The sequence below is a fragment of the Medicago sativa genome, chromosome 1 (assembly GCF_051527215.1).
Source record: "Medicago sativa cultivar Bolivia chromosome 1, Bolivia_mono, whole genome shotgun sequence".
Lineage (NCBI taxonomy): Eukaryota > Viridiplantae > Streptophyta > Magnoliopsida > Fabales > Fabaceae > Medicago > Medicago sativa.
In genome coordinates, this window is record NC_140749.1 from 3,769,055 (window position 1) to 3,790,610 (window position 21,556).

Sequence of the window (21,556 nt, forward strand, 5' to 3'; positions counted from 1 at the left end):
ATTGGTATTCTAAAGTGATAATTATTTTAAGAAAAAGAAAAAATGGTAAAAAGACAATTATTGTGAGACGGCGGGTTTGCCATGACTTTTGCCCAATCATCCCTTTCTTTTTGAAGTTCGCTTTCAAAGAGGGCAATACATTCGATGATCAATTTTCTTTTTGTCTTTTTAAGGGTAGTGATAGATTCGTTGATAACTTTGTGCATGATCTCAAAGGAGTTTCAAACGATAAAGAGTCACATTGTGTTGAGTGTCATCAAAATTAGACAACACTTTTTTTTTTTTTAGACAACACTGATTTGACGATATGGATATCATTGTAAGGATTACTAACAATGATTTGAATGGTTTTTTTTTTTTAAGCAAATGGGGTGCATAACGATATGCAACACCCATTAAAAATAAACAGTACAAAAAATTGGAGGGACATAAAGTCTGAACTAGTGAATCAAAAATCAAACGATTCGAATGGGTGATGAAATACAATCTGTTGATATCTTTAATTAAATGGAAAAATCATGGACGAGAGCATGATCAACCATCTCAATGATAAAGTCATAAACAATGAGATCTTTCAAAATTTTCAAGAGATTCGACACCTTTTAACATTAGGATTAGAAAGTATGACACTTGAAGAGTCAACAAATGTTGAAGAATTAACACGATCAAAAAATAAGTTTTTCTTGATGCTTTGGCTGGCATCATTCTTCAGTACTTGCGAAAATATTTGAGGTTATCACTTAAAACTAAAAGAGGGAGAATGGGTAGTCACGAGATTGAATCGATGTTGCTAACAAATAAGGGACACACCTGTGTGTGTGTGTGTGTGTGTGTGTATATATATATATATATATATATATATATATATGTGTGTGTGTGTGTGCGCGCGCGCGCGCGCGCGCATATATATATATATATATATATATATATATATATATATATATATATATATATATATATAATAACAAATGATAGTTCATTTTGAGGGTCCACATAGGCCATGGAATGAAAAGGAGAACAAACTTAATCAATAATTGTAATCACCAAATTCGTCCCTCATATTAGAAAAATTTTGACATCTGAATTTCAAAAGTTCAAATTTAAGGGACACTTGTTGGCGTGACAAATTTGTTTGTATTTTTACAAATAAATAAAGACAAAGAGTAAGGTGTTGCATGAAAAAGCTTGTGGACTTAGAAAAAAAACAGGGAATCTCTGTAAACCACCGCTAAACTAAACTAGCACTAAATAACCTTTACTCAATTCTACACCAAGACAGTTGCATTAGAAATGGGGATGGCAATACGGGCCAGCCTGCCCCGTTTAGGCACAACCCACTATTAGCCCGCCATAAAAGGGTTGGGGTGGGGCGGGCCAACTTGAGGGGGGTGGGCTGAAACTCACACCCGCCCCGTCTAAAGGCGGATTAGCGGGCTGACGGGCTGACCCGTCTATTTTCTAAAATATTTTTTGTCGATTGTTATTAACAAACACACTGCTATTATAAAAACAATAAATTCAATATAAAGACTTTAAGATTAAACAAATCTCAAAATAAATCCACAATACATTCAACATAAAACAAATTACAAAATAAATCCAACAACATGAAATAAGTCTCAATATAATGTAGTGATGAATTAGTTTTTTTTAGAGGTAGTGGACGAGTGATGAATCAGTTATTACTTATCACTATGAGAGATAGTGGGACAATTTAAGGTTGGGTTGGTATCATTTGTCCCAATTATTTATGGGGTGTGTAAATTAAAAATTTGGTCACTAATAGTAAAAAAAGAATGTTTAATAAGCCCGCGGGCTAGCCCGTCCCACCCCGCTATGGCCCGTTTTTTCAGTGGGCTTAACAGGGGCGGGCCAACTAGAGATGGGCTCAAAATCTCAACCCAGCCCGCCTCGAGTAGAAAATTTTACTTTCTAAAAGAGGAAAATATATTTTTTAACACAAGAGGAGATAAGAGTGTAATTCAAGTTTCTCTTAAAAGAGCAGAGTGCAATTTACTCTTTTATTATGTATTAACCCTCTCATTTCCAAGAGAAAGGGACCTTAATTTGGAGTTCGACCGGGAGATAAATAGTGTATGTTTCTACCAGAAATCGAATTCATGTTATATTATACTGAACAATCTGTCATTTGGTTGAGCTCATTATTCACTAGAGTATAGTTTACTTAGTAGATTCCAAACAAAAACCACTTAATAAATTTTCGCAATTCTGTCATTGCTTCCACCAATAATCCACAGAAAATGGATCCTAATAATCCGGAGCTCAACTAAAAGGTAAATAAAGTTTGATTAATAATTATTCCATCAAAGAATTGAACTCAAGTTTTCGTAAACAATTTGTTATTTGGTGGAGCTTATTAACCACTTAACCTATTTACCACTTAAACTATTAACCACTTAACCTCAAATTAGTTTTTGATTTTGTATAACACATTCGAATAGATCATTGACTTTTTGAAAATTTTAAAAAATGTTTAGGACTATATTAAGGGAAATGCTAACAAGTTAGTGCATTTATTAAGAAGTTTAAAATAGAAACTTTACCTTAAAAATTGTTTTTCAACATAAAATTCATCCATCATTTCTAGTTTTGAATCCTTAAGGACACTTATTAACATTACCTTATATTTAATCATGGGTTAAATATCTTTTTGCTCCCTATAAAAGTGGGACCTTTTTTAGTCCCTGTAAAAAAAATTATACTCAGTTTTAGTCCCTACTAAATTTAAATTTGTTTAATTATGCTTAAACTTTTAAAATTTTGAACAATTTTTTACACAAGTGTTAAAAATATTACTAAAAGTTCATCTGTAAAATACGATCTTAAATTTTTATTTCTACGTCTAGATTTTTGTTACTTTTATATTTTAAAAAAAAATTCATATTTAATTCAATTTATGTTAAAAAAAATTCTAAATTTTAGTAAACGAACTGTTTGTTAAATATTAAACTTGTCTCAAAGAAATCGTTCAAAAATTTACGAGTTTAAGGATAATTAGAGAAACTTTGTTTTAGTAGGGACTAAAACTACATGTAAATTATTTTTATTGGGACAAAAAAAGCTATTAAAAATAAGTAAGAATTAAACATAAAAGTTCCAAATTTTATAGGAACCAAAATCATATTTAACTCTTTAATCATTTACCATTAGTTCAATCATTTTATTTTAACAACTTATCTTCAATTTCTTCCTAAATTTATCCACTTACCACCAATTTAGTCCTAACATATCCTTTAAAGGACTAATACGACCAAAATTAAAAGAGTCAAATATTTTTTTTAAAATATTTATAAATTCAGAGATTAATTTGAGATCGATCTACGGATATTAATTTGGTGGGTTATGGGTCGAGATGCATTGACCCACGGGTTTAAAAAAACCGAGTGAGTCATCATAGCTATAAAAGAGCACCGCATTAAGCCACAAGTCATTATTCATTCATTCATACATCAAAACCTCTTTCGAAAATCAAATCACTTTTTCTCTCTGCTAGGGTTTCGTATCTTCGTCTTCTTTCTCTAACACTAAAAACACACTCATAATTACACTAAAACACCGCATAATTTGAACTTCGAATTTGAACAAAATGATGATGGATTTAGAAGAAGAAAACGAATTCGATCAGCAAATGGAGGAAGAAGACGATGAGGAAGAAATCACCCAAGAAGATGCTTGGGCTGTGATTTCTGCTTATTTTGAAGAAAAAGGACTTGTCCGTCAACAGCTTGATTCCTTTGATGAATTCATTCAGAACACGATGCAGGAGATAGTTGATGAATCCGCTGATATCGAAATTCGACCCGAATCTCAGCACAATCCTGGTCATCAGTCTGATTTCGCTGAGGTAGTTAGATAAGCACTTGCTGAGATAATCACTTTTTTCAATTAGATGATTAAATCTGGTCGTTGTTACAGCTTTTCAATTTTCAATATAACTTGGATGTGAAAAAAGAAAAAGTGAAAAGCTGCTTACAATGAGAAGTGTTTTTAGGGTTTGTTTGTTACGGATTGTAAAATAAGTGATTTGGATACTTCAAAAAAATATGGCGGTTAATTTTTGGAGTAAGAAAAAAAAATAACAGAAGTTGTTAGTTGTTTTGTGTTTGTTTACCAGAATGAAAATCACTTCAAAAAATCAGTTATAAAAAGTGATTTTCTAAGATACTAAGTGTTATGTTAGGTTCCACTTTTAAATGGGTCAAAATTGATTCTGGAGGTGTAGAACTGATTCTGACATGTTTGATTGCTTTCAAGTAGAATTCACTCTACTTGAAGTTAGGATTTGTAGCTTTTGATTATAGAATTGATTTTTACACCCAAATTGATAGTTCAACTCACTTTTACATAAATGTGTCCAAACACAAATCACTTTACCTTCAACTCACTTTTAGTTGGAATCAATTTTATAGAATCAGTTCACCCAAAATCAATTATTGTCACCACATAACCAAACATACACTAAAAACTGCTTCAAAGGAGAAGCTGTTTTTTTTAGTTATTGTTGTTTTGAAAATCTGTAACTAAAGGATGCAAATTCCTATAAGTGATTATTTCATTGAAGAAAAAAAAAAAATCTAAAAATTGCTTAAAATGAGAAGCTGTTTTGTAGCTTCTTTAGAAAATCATTTTGTGGTTTTTTCTTTTTTAGAAAGTGATTTTTTTATGCATATGCTTTTTTTTAAAAAAAGTTTAATATCTAAATTGTTGAGTATGTGAATCCCTTTTTTTATAATCTGTAACTAACGGGCTGGCCTGAATGTGATGTTGATGTTAATATGATTTTGGTTTTGTTTGCAGACGATTTATAAGATAAGCTTCGGTCAGATTTATTTGAGTAAGCCAATGATGACGGAATCTGATGGAGAAACTGCTACATTGTTTCCTAAAGCTGCTAGGCTTAGGAATCTGACGTATTCAGCTCCTTTGTATGTTGATGTTTCTAAGAGGGTCATTAAGAAAGGGCATGATGGTGAAGAGGTCACTGAGACTCAAGATTTCACCAAAGTTTTCATTGGCAAGGTACCCCTTCCTCTCAATTCTAGTATTCTACAGATTCTGATTTCATTGCGGTCCGCCCCTAGCCTCCTAATTGTGGCATTTGTGTTGCCTTCATTAAAGCATCCAACACCTTCATTGTGTTGGGTGGATTTAGTCATACGTTGCCTAGAGAAATCGCCTGTGTAGTGTTTAGGAAGTTTGGGCAGCCCTCACCTTACAAGCTGGTTTTGTAAGGTTGAGTTAGGCTCAATCCGAATTCTAAGATACATGCTTAAAAGGGTTTTTGGAAGAGTTTTTACAACCAATTGTTATAGTTGTAGTTTAGTATATTAGTATTTGGATATATTTATTAGAGTAAATGACATGTCCTATAAGAAGTCTTTTTCAGTTTATTAAATTCCAATGATAAGCTTAAGCTTCTATTTAGGTCCTTTTGTCATTTTCAGTTTACTTCAGTGATAAGCTCACAGTAGGCCTTTTTTGTTGTTTGTGGTGTTTCTTCTTACTTACATAATCAAAATTGTTACTGAATAAATGTGTTAGGGCCTTCTTCAAGTTAGAATAACATTTAAATCAGCTTATTTTAATGATTATACTTTGATTATAGTCAATTATAACTATATTGTAAATGAGAATTTTAAGTTATTTTATGATGTGGTGGTGAAATATAATTGGATCGGACTTCTGAGGCCTGAGTAACCTAAATAATGGTTTTGTTGTTATTAGGTTCCTATTATGCTTCGGTCTAGTTATTGCACACTATATCAGAATTCAGAGAAGGATTTGACTGAGCTTGGAGAGTGTCCGTATGATCAAGGAGGTTATTTCATTATTAATGGCAGTGAGAAGGTTCTTATTGCTCAGGAGAAGATGAGCACCAATCATGTCTATGTCTTTAAGAAGAGGCAACCTAACAAGTATGCTTATGTGGGTGAAGTTCGGTCCATGGCTGAGTCACAAAACAGACCACCTAGCACTATGTTTGTGCGCATGCTCTCTCGGGCTAGTGCCAAAGGGGTAAATGAAAATCGCTGTATATTTGTTGTCTTTGTGTAGTTTTTGCTGTGTGGCGAGTCACATTTTGCAGATGTTTTGATGTCTTATACAATGTCTAAGTTTATGCATTTTTATTCCTACCAGGGTTCTTCAGGGCAATATATACGTGCTACTCTTCCTTACATTCGAACTGAAATTCCTATCATTATTGTGTTTCGGGCATTGGGGTTTGTCGCCGACAAGGATATCCTTGAACATATATGCTATGACTTTGCGGATACTCAAATGATGGAGTTGCTTCGTCCTTCCCTGGAAGAAGCATTTGTGATACAAAATCAACAGGTTGGTTTTGCTATTGTTATATATTTTTTGCTTACAGTCAAAATGGTGATTGTTTGTCTAGAGTAATTATATATTAGTTTCGAGTGAGATCGTCGTACAGTCCAAATATATTTCAGACTGTTCAGAAGATGGAATAGTCTGTTTCTCTTGTACTGCATATTATTTATACTCGAATGAAGGCCCAGTTTGGATTAGTTTCTAGCTTACGAGAGTATTTCGATATAAGAGTATTTAATTTCTAACCCATGAAACAGCTCTTATAAGGTTATAGGCGTTTGTGAAGTTAAAGGTTATATGCGTTTGTGTAGAAGCTTTATAGGTGTTTAGTGTAGAAGTTAAATGAGAGATCTTTTAAACTTATTAGGGAAGCTCTTTGTTACCATACAGATGGTTATTGCAACATTATTTTAATTTTTTTCCCTATAAGTACTTGTGCAAAAGATGATCTAAACTAGCTCTTAATTAAGTCTTCTGTCCACATGTACTAATTTAAATTCTTCACACTTTATTTTTACATTGCAATATAATTTCTTAATTCTACTGCGTTTCTCTTCCATATTGTGTCATATGATTTTGCAGTTGCATATTTTTCTCCATATAAGCTTAGATGATTCAAAATCAAAACCGTTCTTTAGGGAAATATTGCACTCTTTGGCCCACAATTTTCTTGATACTTCAATGTCTTCTGTATATGGCAATTTTATTATTTATCAATTTCACTCCAGGTTGCACTTGATTATATTGGAAAAAGAGGATCAACTGTAGGTGTAACCAAGGAAAAGAGAATTAAGTGAGTTTAGTTGTTTTTCTCAAAATAAGAATGATTTATTTGCACCCATTATGAAGCAACTGTTACACTTGTATCCTAATCTGCAGGTATGCTAAGGACATCCTTCAAAAGGAGATGCTTCCCCATGTTGGTGTTGGAGAGTATTGCGAGACTAAAAAAGCATACTATTTTGGGTAAGTTTGTTAATGTCATATCCTGTTACTTGAATTTCAAGTATCTATTTATGCTTATTATTGCTCCACAGATATATCATTCACCGGCTACTTCTGTGCGCACTTGGGCGGAGGGCTGAAGATGATAGGGATCATTATGGAAATAAGAGGCTGGACCTGGCAGGTCCTTTACTTGGCGGACTCTTTAGAATGGTTTGTATCTCAAGTAATTGTTATTATTCTACTTATTTGGTCTTGTTATTTGGTATCTTTCTATTTCTTAATTCCTGGTTCCTATAATTTGTGATGCAGCTATTCAGAAAGTTGACTAGAGATGTCAGGGGTTATGTGCAAAAGGTTTGTTCTACTTTTAAGTTTTGTTGTGATATTTATTCTGCATTCATTGCCTATAACCTTCTACCTCTTGAATGGTGCAGTGTGTTGATAATGGGAAGGATGTTAACCTGCAATTTGCTATCAAAGCAAAAACCATCACAAGTGGACTTAAGTACTCACTTGCTACTGGTAATTGGGGGCAAGCAAATGCTGCGGGTACTAGAGCTGGAGTGTCACAGGTGTGATTATGAATTATTTTTTTGCTTCAACAGTCGTGCTCTGTCTTCTAAAGATGAAATGGAGCATTAACAACTTAACTCGTTGTGTTTCTGCTTCAGGTGCTAAATCGTTTAACCTATGCTTCCACTTTATCACACTTGCGAAGATTGAATTCTCCTATAGGACGTGAAGGTAATTGCTTGGCTTATACTATTCAAGCCTGACCCAGACTTCAATCTTTCCCTCCTCTTTGTGCATTGTTGCATAAATTAATTATGAATAAATTGGCACTAGGGGTGTGGTAAAAACCTGGTTCAGAACCAAAACCATTTTTTACAAACCGGTTTACCAATTAAAAAAATCAAAGTTACTTAATGGAAAACCAATCCACAACCAAATTGCTCAAAAAATAATAACCGGTATTACATTACTAGAAATTGGTTATAACTAGGGGTGTGCACGATTCATGAACCAAACCAAACTGATGGTTTGGTTCAGTTCTTAAAACCTATTTTATTATTACGGTTATTTTTACAATATCAATTCAATCTGGTTCAAAACCGGTTATATTCGGTTTGGTTCATGAACCATGCACTCCCGTAGTTGATACAATCAATGGAATATGGTAATATGTTCTCGGTTATTTCTTTAGGATTTTAGAATAAATAATGTTTGTCTAAGTTGTATTTTTGTTGGTTCTCTTTTACTATTTCAGGAAAGTTGGCCAAACCAAGACAGCTGCATAATTCACAATGGGGAATGATGTGTCCGGCAGAAACACCAGAAGGACAAGTGAGTATTTTTTCTTGCAAGCTTCCTATATTACTACTTGTTATATAATGAACTCATCTTTCTCTGGTATTTATGGACGTTATTGGGCTATTATTTAGGCCTGTGGACTGGTGAAGAATCTGGCCTTGATGGTATACATTACAGTTGGTTCAGCAGCATATCCTATTCTGGAGTTTTTAGAAGAATGGGGCACAGAAAATTTTGAGGTGCTTCTGATTTCCTTCATAAAAGTAATAATTTGTTTCTTTCTGTGTATGGTTTGTGTAATTTGCCTTTTTTTTCCACTATGTAGGAAATTTCTCCTGCGGTGATTCCCCAAGCTACAAAAATTTTCGTAAATGGTTGCTGGATGGGTATTCATCGCGACCCTGATATGTTGGTTAGGACATTGAGAAAGCTGAGACGTCGGGTAACTATTCATTTAACTTCTCTGATTTTGTCTTGAGTCTTTTGGCAACCTAAAAAGCTGTCTTTGAAACTGTTGGCATCAAAATAATGAAAATCTCGCAGTGTAGTAGATACAATCATTGGAAGCTGATTTTGCAATCGTTGTTTTCATCCCTTCTTATAAAAGAACGACATGGGATCAATACACAAATACTATTGTGTGCCTTAAGGACATTGCTTAAGGAATTAAAATAAAATGTATTTATTGGAAAATACAATGATTTCAGTGAACTGCATTAAATGATGCATTATCTATTAAGTATTCTATATTTCTGGATTCATGATGTATTATCTGACAAGTAGTCTATATTACTTAGCAAGGCCTTATTAAGATAATCTTTTGGGTGAGATATTTGGAGAGAATTCTTGTATGGATGAACTATTATTATAAGTTAAATGGAAAAACGAGATCTTTTAACCAAAAAGGTAGAAGAATTATCATTCATTTCTTTTCCTCTAAGTCCCAACAAAGTCAGATGTGGTTGTTTAAATTCCTAGACTCATTTTTATAAAAGCATCTATCATATTACATTTTTAAGAGGAGACCATCATTGTTTGAAATTATTTATTTGTTACGTCATATGTTTTAATCATAGTTTAGTGCTGATGGCTTTGATGTCGTGCAGGTTGATGTTAATACTGAAGTTGGGGTTGTTAGAGATATCCGTCTTAAAGAACTGCGCATATATACAGATTATGGTCGCTGCAGTCGTCCTTTATTCATTGTGGATAAACAAAGGCTTCTCATAAAGAAGAAAGACATTCATTCTTTGCAGCAAAGGGTAAGTAGCAAGTAGTTACTGTAGTGCATCTGAGTCGTCATTGTTATTTCAGTAATTGCTTAACTTGTTTTTCCATTTCTTCAGGAATCCCCGGAAGATGGTGGATGGCATGATCTTGTGTCCAAGGGCTTTATAGAATATATCGACACAGAAGAGGAAGAGACTACTATGATTTCCATGACAATTAATGTCAGTACTATAATTCTAGATTTGGAGAAGCGTATACCCTTTATTAGTACATAAATGCAAATCATGAATATGTAAAGCAATTATGAATATGATTATGAATGTATTTAACAGGATCTTGTACAAGCAAGGCTGAATCCAGAAGAAGCATATTCTGATACATACACTCACTGTGAAATCCATCCATCACTGATTTTGGGTGTATGTGCGTCCATCATACCATTTCCTGACCACAATCAGGTAAATATGGTATTTTGGGTGTATGAGGGCTCATTTTGATTAATATATGCGATTAATCTCTATCTTCTTACCTTTGGTGGTGCAATCAGTCCCCTCGTAATACGTATCAGTCTGCTATGGGAAAACAGGCAATGGGAATTTATGTTACCAACTACCAGTTTCGAATGGTATTGTTCACTCACTTGTTTATATGATTCAAAGTATCTAATGTGCCATACTTGATTCTGGATTCCACCTGATGCTTTTGCTTCATTGCTTAGGATACCTTGGCGTATGTTTTATATTATCCTCAGAAGCCACTGGTCACTACGAGAGCCATGGAGCATCTTCATTTTCGTCAACTCCCTGCTGGAATTGTAAATTTTGACCTTCTTTATTAAAATCCTTTTGTTATTATATTGATAATTAAGTGCTCTAATATATTTTCCTCTTGTGCCATAGAATGCCATTGTGGCCATTTCATGTTATTCTGGTTATAATCAAGAAGATTCTGTCATCATGAACCAATCATCAATAGACCGTGGCTTCTTTCGGTCTCTATTTTTCCGTTCATATAGGTCTGTTTGCTCCCCGAATTAATTGAAAATTCACTGCTTTTTATTTTCAAGCTTGTAATTTTTTATGATTATGTGCAATATTATTTTACAGAGATGAAGAGAAAAAAATGGGAACTCTTGTCAAAGAAGATTTTGGTCGGCCGGATAGAGCCAACACCATGGTGAAAATTTTGGCTCTTCCTACATGTTGTTGATTTGCTATTTGGTAGTTTATAAAAAGTGTTGTTTTGCAGGGCATGAGGCATGGTTCTTATGATAAATTGGATGATGATGGTCTTGCTCCACCTGTAAGCATATATTTTGACAGCATCCTGAATAACATGTCTGAAAGTTAAATTATGTACTAAATTTCAGCAATTTATCACTATGAAACAGGGCACAAGAGTGTCTGGTGAGGATGTTATTATTGGAAAAACCACTCCTCTATCTCAGGAAGAGCAACAAGGACAAGCTGCTCGTTACTCAAAACGTGATCACAGCATAAGTTTACGCCATAGTGAAACTGGAATAGTAGATCAAGTAAGTTTTGTCAAATTACTTTCATGTGTTTCAGATTGAGTGAGACTATATTATTAGATCTTATTTAATGGGGTCATTTTTAGTTACGTTATGAAACAAAATGACTACATCTGAAATGAAGAGCATACTAATATACCAAAATCCTGAATTTCTGGCTTTACTCTTTTTTGCTGCTGGATTTACATATTTCCTATTTTGTAGGTTCTGTTGACCACAAATGCTGATGGGTTGAGATTCGTGAAAGTAAGGGTGAGATCTGTTCGAATACCACAGATTGGTGACAAATTCAGTAGTAGACACGGTCAGAAGGGGACTGTTGGTATGACTTATACACAAGAAGACATGCCCTGGACTGTAGAAGGCATCACCCCTGATATTATTGTCAATCCACATGCTATACCTTCTCGAATGACAATTGGTCAGCTTATCGAGTGTATCATGGGGAAGGTGGCTGCCCACATGGGAAAAGAAGGAGATGCTACTCCTTTTACAGATGTTACTGTAAGTAGCATTCTTTCATCACATTTCTGTTTTAACATCAAATAGTTGTTAGAAATTGAGAAAACTGCTTGATTAAGTAAGTTACTTTTAGCCGTACCTATTGTATTTTGTATGTTGTTGTTACCCTTCCACTTAAATAGGGACAACTGGCCAACAATATGCACTCTACCAGTACACAAGGAAATTGTTTTGCATTTAAAAAACGTCGGCCCAAAGTTTAACAATGTGCTATTCAGTGTTCAACGTCATTTTACTTGAGAGATCATAGAGTGTGCATAATGATGTATAAGTTCTATCTTTTTAAATAGCTTCAGTCAGTGATTCGTCTACTTACCTATTTAGAAAATATCATGGTAGAATTTTTGCTTTATGGATTATGCCTTTCTAGCTTGTGTTTAAAATTATAATTGTTTTCTACTGTAATCCAGGTGGATAATATCAGCAAAGCTTTACACAAATGTGGGTACCAAATGCGTGGTTTTGAGACAATGTACAATGGTCATACAGGAAGGCGTCTCAGTGCAATGATTTTCCTTGGGCCTACCTATTACCAAAGGTTGAAGCATATGGTTGATGACAAGATCCATTCTCGTGGACGAGGGCCTGTGCAGATTCTTACAAGGCAACCTGCTGAGGGGCGGTCACGTGATGGAGGTCTTCGATTTGGAGAGATGGAACGTGATTGCATGATTGCTCATGGAGCCGCTCACTTCCTAAAGGAAAGACTGTTTGATCAAAGTGATGCATATAGAGTCCACGTGTGTGAACGCTGTGGATTGATAGCTATTGCAAATCTGAAGAAGAATTCTTTTGAGTGTAGGGGCTGCAAGAACAAAACTGACATTGTTCAGGTGAATGTCATTTATCTTCTTTTGCATTTAAGTCCGTATTGAAGTCCATGGTGTTCTCTCCTGGTGCTAGATTCTTAGTTTCTCGTTTTGGCTTTTGATTGTCTTTGCAGGTTTATATTCCTTATGCTTGTAAGCTGCTCTTCCAAGAGCTAATGGCTATGGCCATAGCTCCAAGAATGCTTACTAAAGAGGTGAAAGCTATAAAAGACCAAAAGAAGAAAGGAGCCTGATGAGCAAGTTTGAGAAAATCGACCAGTCTTTATTCCATGTTGACTGCTTCCTCTCGTGAACGTGGATCACACACACATGGCTTCTGAAGATGTATGAATTTGATTCTGTTATCTCAAGACTGATAAATGAGATCAGTAGCCTTTCAAGTGTTGGGAAATGACATTCCTTTTGTTGGGAAATGACATTCCATTTATATGTCAAGGATTTTTCCTTTCTAGTTCAAGAAATAAACCTGAAACATACCTCTTAACCCAGTAGCCTCATCACTACCTCGCTTCCTATATCGCATCTGGTAATGTAATTACTAGAGAATATATTGATCGAAAAATTAGCTGGGCTGTCAACTTTAAGCTCATCATTCTATAGACCTGAATGCGTTTTGTTTGGGTAAAGTACCGGATATACTTTTTTAGTACAACCGTATAAATACAATGAACAATACATATGGTGTCTTTGTTTTGTATGGGTGAAGGAACCATGCAAAATAATGAGTTAATAGTTTTTTTGGTCGAATGGCAACACTACTCGTTACTCCAGTTTTCCTCGTTATTTTGCCAAGTTTTCATAATTTTATACTCCAGTTTTCCTCATGTATTATTAAAATATATATATATATATATATATATATATATATATATATATATATATATATATATATATATATATATATATGGGGTTTGCTAGAACACACCCACTAATTTTTATGTGGGAGTGTTTTAGCAAAGCTACACCTTAGGGTGTAATTAACCACTTTTTAGTTATTTACTTGCTAAAACACTCCCACATAAAAACTAGTGGGTGTGTTCTAGCAAATGCCTATAGGATTTGCTAGAACACACCTACTTGTTTTTGTTAGAAGGTGTGTTATAGCAACATACACCTTAGGGTGTATTTAACCACTTTTTAGTTATTTACTTGCTAATACACTCCCACATAAAAACTAGTGGGTGTGTTCTAGCAAACCCCATATATATATATATATATATATATATAACTTTACTTTCAATCTTCTTCATATATATTTGCTTTTCGACCCTATATATTTTGATCCAAAAGTGTTTATGAATTGTTCAATATTCTTGTCTGAAAATATTGCCCTAGATCATCGTGGACAGTGTTAAGTTTTGTATAGTTACATGTATATTTTAGTGTATTTGGGTTAACAATTTAAGTTAATCACCCGAGCTTTAAGTTGCGGTCTAAGCATCCGAACCTAAGCACACGAGAGGAGATTAGTCTCATAACGGATTTGGACTTAAGTTTGTGATGATATATTATATGGAGCCACCACGGTGTTAAAAACCTAATTATAGTGGTTTCCTACTAAAGTATGGTCAAAATAATTTAACCGTCAAACCTATGGTGCACAAGTGAGACAAGTTTTACATCATGTATACAAACTTGTTTTTACTATTAGATCAAAAAGTCTTACTATTAAATCAAATGAGATATGATTGAAATTATTGATCCAATAATGAAAAACAAAATTGTACAAGTAGCAACACTAATTTACATGTTTTCATTAGATAAAACTCCAGAGTATATATAAGTAATTTGGAAGATGAAATATGATTAAACTATTTGAATATAAATTGTAATCAGTTTTCATAATATAATATAAGAGCAATGCTATATCTCTAGAAAAATAACATCAAGAATTCTTCAAGAATAAAGAGTAGCCAATCACAATGCACTATTTGCCATAATTCAAGGAGGTGTGGCTGAAAAATAGGAAGTGGACAAATAAATCATCCAATTAAAATTTGCCAACTGTGTCTTGAAAAATTCTTGAAGCTATTTTTCTTGAGAAGTAGCATTTTCCTATAATATAATACACGAAGAACTATTTGAAATTAGCTAGAAATAATGAGCTGAAAACCACATATGAATGTCATAATCATATTTTTATAAGTTCATCCAAATACTTGTGCCATAAAATAAACTCTAAACAAGGGTACCATTCTCTAGGTTAGTTTTTTTAACCTACATTAAATGCTTAATTTAAAATCAAATTTTTGTATCGTTGTGTTTTGAACTAAGCATAATTTGCCATTTTTATATGCATGGTCCAGGATGAACGAACTTGCGTTACGTACCTTTCAATGTTATTATTAGCCTCTAAAACCGTGACACTAACTTAGTAATTTACTTTTTTATTTGTAGAGTTAACATCAACAAAGAATTTATTTTGTTGGTTGAAATGACAGTTGTGACATTTCAAAATGTCATTTTCATGTTTGCCTTAATTTATAACCACCTTTATGTGCTTATTTGTTTTGGAAACTTTATGCATTTAAATTATTTGAATATTTTTTGAGTTTAATTTTTTTTTTGTTGCTGTTTAAGTTGATAATAGCATTATTCATAACACTTATAATGAATTGCATTTCATTGAATAATAAATAGATTGTGGTGGATTTTACTGCTTCATGGTGTGGTCCATGCCGTTTTATTGCTCCAATTCTAGCTGAGATTGCTAAGAAGACTCCTGAAGTCATCTTCCTCAAGGTGGATATTGATGAAGTAAAGGTATAAGCATATCTTAATCTATATTACCTTATTCTTTCTCAAGTTTAATACATGTTTAGAATCACGTTGAGTTTGAAAAAATCACAACATGATTTTTGTAGCTCTATAGTGTAGTTTTTGTCAAAATCGTGGTAGCACGTAGTGATTCTTGATTCTGTCAAACTCAGATAACACAATCAAAGTTTACCATGTTATGTCATCTTATGATCATACTATAGAAACATTGTTTGAAACATGTTTCTAATATTTTAAGATGGTGACTGATTAATTACTATATAGTTAAACTTATTTTTACTTCAAACTAGTCTTAAAGCCGATTCGGCCTATTTCAGAGTGTTGCTGAGGAATGGTCTGTTGAGGCTATGCCAACCTTCTTATTCTTGAAAGAAGGTAAGGAAGTGGATAAGGTAGTTGGTGCTAGGAAGGAAGAGCTGGAAAATGCAATCACCAAGCATAAGGATGCAACTGTTGCTACTACTTGAAGTATTAGATGAAGATCATGAATAATAATACATTTATCCTTTGTCGGTTTTCATCTTTTCATTATGCTTGAAAATAAATTGTTGCATTGGCCTACTTCAATTGAGTAGTGACTAAAAATTAATTATTTGCATCATTATGATAATTTGATGTAAATGCCATGGTCCCTTTGTTGATGGTTGGCAATTATGTTGATGAAAATGGTCCCTTCTTCTGGTTGATTACTATTCTATTGACCAACAATTATGCAGATATATATTGATGATTGAATATGCCAACCAACTAAATAATTGCATGAGTAGATATATTCATTGATATTAGTTGCAAACAAATTACATAGAAAAGCACTAACATGTCTGAATTTTGTAATTTTCTCTCTTCCAAATAAATACATTGACACTCAAGTTCAAAGAATAAATTAATAAGAACTTGGTCACACACCTCTCGTATCAATCATGCTATGCCAATGGAAACTATATAGAATTCCACAGCTGCATATATAAAAAACTTTATTCTTCATAATTATGGCACCTTTGTTTGATGCCAAGTCAATCACCATTTTTGTTCTCATACTTGTGTTGTATTAGTCATTAAATTTGGTTTACTAGATCTTGGAGTATGTATTATCCTCTTTACCAGAGATATTTTCCAAGGATTCCCTCCTAATTCTTCAAAAACTACCATCAAGTTGTTTGTTGGTTTTAACCAGGACCTTGGAACATGGTACCTGCAAAATTGAAGTAATAAGTACTTAGTAGCATTTTCCTAAAGATAAGGAAGTAATGTTGAAATTCACTCTTTTAGAGAAAATTAGTACCATCTTTGAGTAGGCTGTCCACAACCAACTTGGCATTTCGCCTGACGATAAGTTCCGGCATAGTTGCAAGAATTGCAGTTGCCCTTTGCATAAACCATCCAATATCTTCCTATGCTTTGTCCATTGATCCATACTTGACCCTTTCCCATACTGCTCATGTCCAATGCCAATGGTTCAACTCCATCAGGTGCATTGAAATGTGCCTGAAGGTTTCAAATTAGATTAGAAGCTTTTCATTATAAACTGCATTAGATGTTATTATAGTAATATAAACCAGTAACTGTTCTTACCTTGTGCCATTTCAACTGTGGCTGGTTTTGAGAAGCTAATGACTCTCTCACCCAATCAACAGATGAGACTCCATTGGGAGACACCAAATTCATAGCCTCCCCCTTTAGGCCAACCTGTTTGTGCATATACATAATTTGAAAACATTTTCTCCTTATGCAATAGTAATATAGCACCGCTATAGCAACTATTTAACGACGCTGATACAGAAGTTAGGTTTGCGTGCATCATACCTGGTATGACCATTTTTGCCCTGTCAAATCCTTCTGTCCATGGTCAAGACCATGAAGCAAAATTGGACCTGTGATTCCTGACTTCCATGATTCAAAATGGATTCCACCATTCTATGAAAAAAAAGAAAAGAAAAAAAAAAATGAATGACTAGAAAAGACATGATAAAGTTCAAGTTGGAGTAATAAGCAAGATACTAACAGGCAATCCAACAGCTACACTAAGAAGTGCTATTTTATTAGTTCCAGCACGTAGGTCGATAGGGCCATTAAATGTGAAACTTCTGTCTTCCCTTGTCCCAAAAGCCGAGCCTGCAAAAGGAAATAGGAATCAGTTGATTATTTGAAATTGATTGAACGAGAAAAGTTGATTACACCGAGTCTAAGATACATTTTATGCAGTGATCATATCTAAACTAACAAATCTTAAGCAACTTGCAATTAATTATAACCAACTTCTATCTACTACCTAAAACCAACGCCAACTAATTTTAACCGAATTATCTCATCTTGGTTTAACTATACATGCCTGAAAATTTCCCATTGATAAACACATGGACAGCATCACCAGAGGAATGCACACTAATGCTTGGTTTGTTCCTTCCACGAAGAAATGATTCTGATGAACTTATGTCAACACTGTTACATGAAAACCCAAAAACAGTAAGATTTCAACTGCATAGAACTGAGAAAGCAAGGAAAAAGCTAGACGGCAAAGAAATTCACTTTAACTAGAGAAAGCCAATAGCTTGGTATTTTTAAATCTAGAGGGTAATCTACTGACCTGGTTATATACCATAGATAGTCACTAGTATCTCTTGTAGCATCTATCTGTTCCAGAAGTCTAGAAGCTGTGATTCTAGAACTTTCCGCTAGCGAAGATACATCTTCATCATAGGTCTCCCATGATAACAACTTAGAATTGCTAGGCAACATTTGGATTTGTGAAGGTTGAAACCTCATCTTCACGAAACCATAACAATCAATTCATTAATAACTTGATGCAAAAAGAACAATGCTAATTAGAAATACTTAGATTAAAGACCCTTTTATTCTTACTCTTGCAGTGTTAAATACATCTGTCCTACAATCAGGGAGGATACTTATGGACCAAGGAGGCAAGTCATAGTGCCTATTATTGAAGGTTACTCTTGCAGCCGAATTCGAATGATAGTTTGCTAGAAAAGCTGCACAGGTTGTTCCTGAAGAGAATACATATGCCTGGAAACATAGATCATTGTTATCGCCATGAACGCAGTGTTTTAGAAGTTATTTCGGAGGAATAAAGAAACTAACCTGTTCATATGCTCCTAATGATGTAACAGTAGGATCTGATGAAACCAAAGCATGTTCACATTGCTTGATAGCTTTATGAAGGTCCTTCAAATGACCATATTTAGGTTCTCTTAACAAACCTGAAATCAGTTAAGCACTCGATTACAGCTAGCTAAAGTAATGACTATATTTAGGTTGTTTTGAAAATATAATTATCACTAACCATATTCATCAATTGGAGCATCATAGTCATAGCTTGTAGTTATGAATGGTCCTCCAGCCGATCGTCCGAAATTAGTTCCTCCGTGGTACTATCATTTGTCATTAGTCACGATTAATACTCATTTAATAAATTAATGAAGCATATGTTATGTTTAACCGAGAAAAAAGAACCAGGTAACCAACCATGTAATAATTAAAGAATGAACCACCCTTTTGTATGAAACGAGCAACTGCGAACGCGAGATCCTGAACTGGTCGCTGGGGGTTCGTTCCACCAAATTCTGAAAACCTGATGACCAAATGGGAATAGGAAAAGGAGAAAAGAAGAGCAAAAGGGTAAAGAATTTAGACAAATGTGTCCATTGTTTTCACAACTAACTTCATAAATAATGGTATAAATAACTTACCAACCACTCCAAGACTCAGTCCATAGTTTAGGCTTGTATGGTTTATTGGGAGTGAAATCATCACAGTAAAAACCATTGCAAGCATTTATCTGTAGGAAAAAATTGGATGAATCATACTCTATTATCTTAACTAAAAGGTAATCATATTTAGATTAACAATGAGTTTGGCTGAATCACGGTATGCCACTGTGATTTTAGCAAAAGTTACACTTTGAAACTTCGACAAAATCACAATCAAACTCGCCGTCATTCCAAATTTGCACTAAATCAGGCAAGATCACGAGAAGGCTAACTCACCACTGGATCTGGGGCATCATCTTCCTTACACATCACCCAAGGGACACCTGTACCTAATCCAACAGCCATTTTTGCAGCCCAGTTTGAGTATGCATGACCAGAAGCTCCAAGTGCTCTTCCTTGTGGGCCATACTCATTCTCAATCTACAAAATACATAAACAACAACACAAGTATACTCAACAAAGTTAAGATCAGATCCACTCTTTCTTGATCTTTCACAACATGCAGGAGACAATTTTTGAACAAAAAGTCAAACTTGAAAGTAACTCATTACTTACTTGTGAAAGAATTATTGGACCACCTTGTGACTGAAACAGCTTTTCTTTCTTCATTATTTGAACAATCTTCTGTGTAAAACCTTGCATTGCAGCCTAAAAGTTTTTTTTTTCAAAAGCAACAAAAATTTTAATTTTTCTTTAATCAAACCATTCAAGAATTAACTACATAAAAGATTGAACTGAGAAATTACAAATCAACCTTAAAAGGACCATTATCTGTTCTGAAACTGATCCCAGGAACATACTTCAACCAAACAGGAAATCCTCTACACACAAATAAAAAAACATCATTGTAAATCACAAAAAATAAAAATATTTACACTAAGAAACCAAATAATAAATGTTTGAAGTTTTGCATACATACCCAAAGTTCCACTCAGCACAAACATAAGGTCCAATTCTAAGATGTACATAAAGACCTTTTTTCTGCACTGTCTTAATGAAATGTACTAGATCGTACCTTCCTTCAAAATTGTACTGCAACACAAAACATCATAGAAAAAAATATGTAAATGAAAAGTATAGAAGAAAAATATATAAAATTTTAGAGCATATTGAAAGTTGATGAAAACAAGATCCAGATTCCAGAATAATACATTGCCAGGAGAAGGTTCATGAACATTCCAAAACACATAAGTATCAATAACATCCAACCCTCCATCTTTTGCTTTCTGAATCAGATCCTCCCACATCTACACACATTTCAAACATCAAAAACAAAACTCACAAACACATAAAAAAGTTGAAGTAAAAAAGTGAGAGTAAAATAGTATAGTATATACTTCAGGGGTGCTTCTTGGATAATGAATGGAACCAGAGATGAGGATTCTCCTTTGGCCATTGATGATAATAGCTTTTCTATCATATGTAACACTACAATGAATAAGCTTAGAACCAAGAAAGAAGATAGAGAAGAATAGTAAGAGAAGAAGCTTGGAAACTGAGTTGGTTTCCATAGCTTTTTTCTACAATGGAGGGAAATTTTTTGAAATGGTAATGAGAAAGTTTTAGTTTAGCAGAAGAAATAAATAGAGTGAAAGAGTAACATGTGCTGTTCTGTTATCTCTGTGAGTGGGACTTTGAATCTGATCTTAAAAAAACACAGTACCTACGACAATGTTGTGTTGTTAATAATGTTTTGTCTCCGATTTTTGTTTCTCATAGTATTTTTATTTGGGTTTTTCTAACCTCTGCAATCTTGCACAGTTTAAGGAGTATTAAATGCTAATTTTTTGGGTTTTCTTAAAGTCTTATCAATGAGTCATTTAATTAACCATTTCTTTAAAACTAGTATTTTTTTTTTTTCTCTCGCATATTAACATTTGCCAAAGGAGCCCGTAGTCTTTGTCATTTTCAATTAAATTCTCCATGAATTATGTTTCGTCCCTTTCCCCTTAATCTTCATCAGTTTTTCTTTTTCCCATTAAACAAAATTCAATGTTAAAGATTATGATTATTTCCTCTCTAATTTACAATATTTTATTTCATTTAGAATTTAATGGGAACCTGCATGAATCACTAATTAATATTGAAATTTCAACGAGCAGTATGTAATGTGATCTGATTCATCGGCAATTGTAAAATGAGAGAGAGCCTTTCACGGAAAAAATATTGGAAAAAAAAAACCAGTTTTTAAGAAATGGTTAATTAATTTTTGTCGAAAAAAAGAAATGGTTAATTAAATGACTCATTAATAAGACTTTAGGAAAACCCAGAAAATTAGGCATTTATCACCCCTTAAGCTTTGCAATCTTGCGCAGGTTAAAAATATC

The 21,556-nt window shown here is 33.7% G+C and overlaps 3 protein-coding genes across 3 annotated transcripts; 2 read left to right on the forward strand and 1 right to left on the reverse strand.

Moving 5' to 3' along the window:
- Positions 1-3,451: 3,451 nt before the first annotated feature.
- NRPB2 (DNA-directed RNA polymerase family protein) lies at positions 3,452-13,496 on the forward strand. The gene is made up of 25 exons (XM_085755151.1): positions 3,452-3,865; positions 4,819-5,040; positions 5,746-6,036; positions 6,160-6,357; positions 7,083-7,147; positions 7,234-7,320; positions 7,392-7,512; positions 7,612-7,656; positions 7,737-7,874; positions 7,974-8,046; positions 8,570-8,646; positions 8,745-8,852; positions 8,939-9,055; positions 9,720-9,875; positions 9,960-10,064; positions 10,176-10,301; positions 10,391-10,468; positions 10,562-10,657; positions 10,743-10,858; positions 10,950-11,019; positions 11,092-11,145; positions 11,234-11,377; positions 11,579-11,878; positions 12,307-12,729; positions 12,840-13,496. The coding sequence occupies exons 1-25, from the start codon at positions 3,608-3,610 to the stop codon at positions 12,957-12,959; spliced, it is 3,588 nt and encodes a 1,195-aa protein (XP_085611277.1). The 5' UTR covers positions 3,452-3,607; the 3' UTR covers positions 12,960-13,496.
- On the forward strand, positions 13,036-16,190 carry LOC146951822 (thioredoxin H-type 1-like). The gene is made up of 3 exons (XM_085742319.1): positions 13,036-13,050; positions 15,367-15,489; positions 15,822-16,190. Exons 1-3 carry the CDS (start codon positions 13,036-13,038, stop codon positions 15,969-15,971), a joined length of 288 nt encoding a protein of 95 aa, XP_085598445.1. The 3' UTR covers positions 15,972-16,190.
- Positions 16,191-16,252: 62 nt separating this feature from the next.
- On the reverse strand, positions 16,253-20,877 carry LOC146951823 (beta-galactosidase 5-like). Its single transcript, XM_085755155.1, has 18 exons — positions 20,567-20,877; positions 20,381-20,476; positions 20,149-20,261; positions 19,984-20,050; positions 19,785-19,877; positions 19,506-19,649; positions 19,209-19,297; positions 18,985-19,090; positions 18,803-18,890; positions 18,601-18,719; positions 18,364-18,525; positions 18,089-18,267; positions 17,834-17,943; positions 17,507-17,616; positions 17,308-17,418; positions 17,077-17,190; positions 16,787-16,989; positions 16,253-16,696 (listed from the first exon to the last, which is right to left on the reverse strand). Exons 1-18 carry the CDS (start codon positions 20,738-20,740, stop codon positions 16,537-16,539), a joined length of 2,238 nt encoding a protein of 745 aa, XP_085611281.1. The 5' UTR covers positions 20,741-20,877; the 3' UTR covers positions 16,253-16,536.
- Positions 20,878-21,556: the final 679 nt, after the last annotated feature.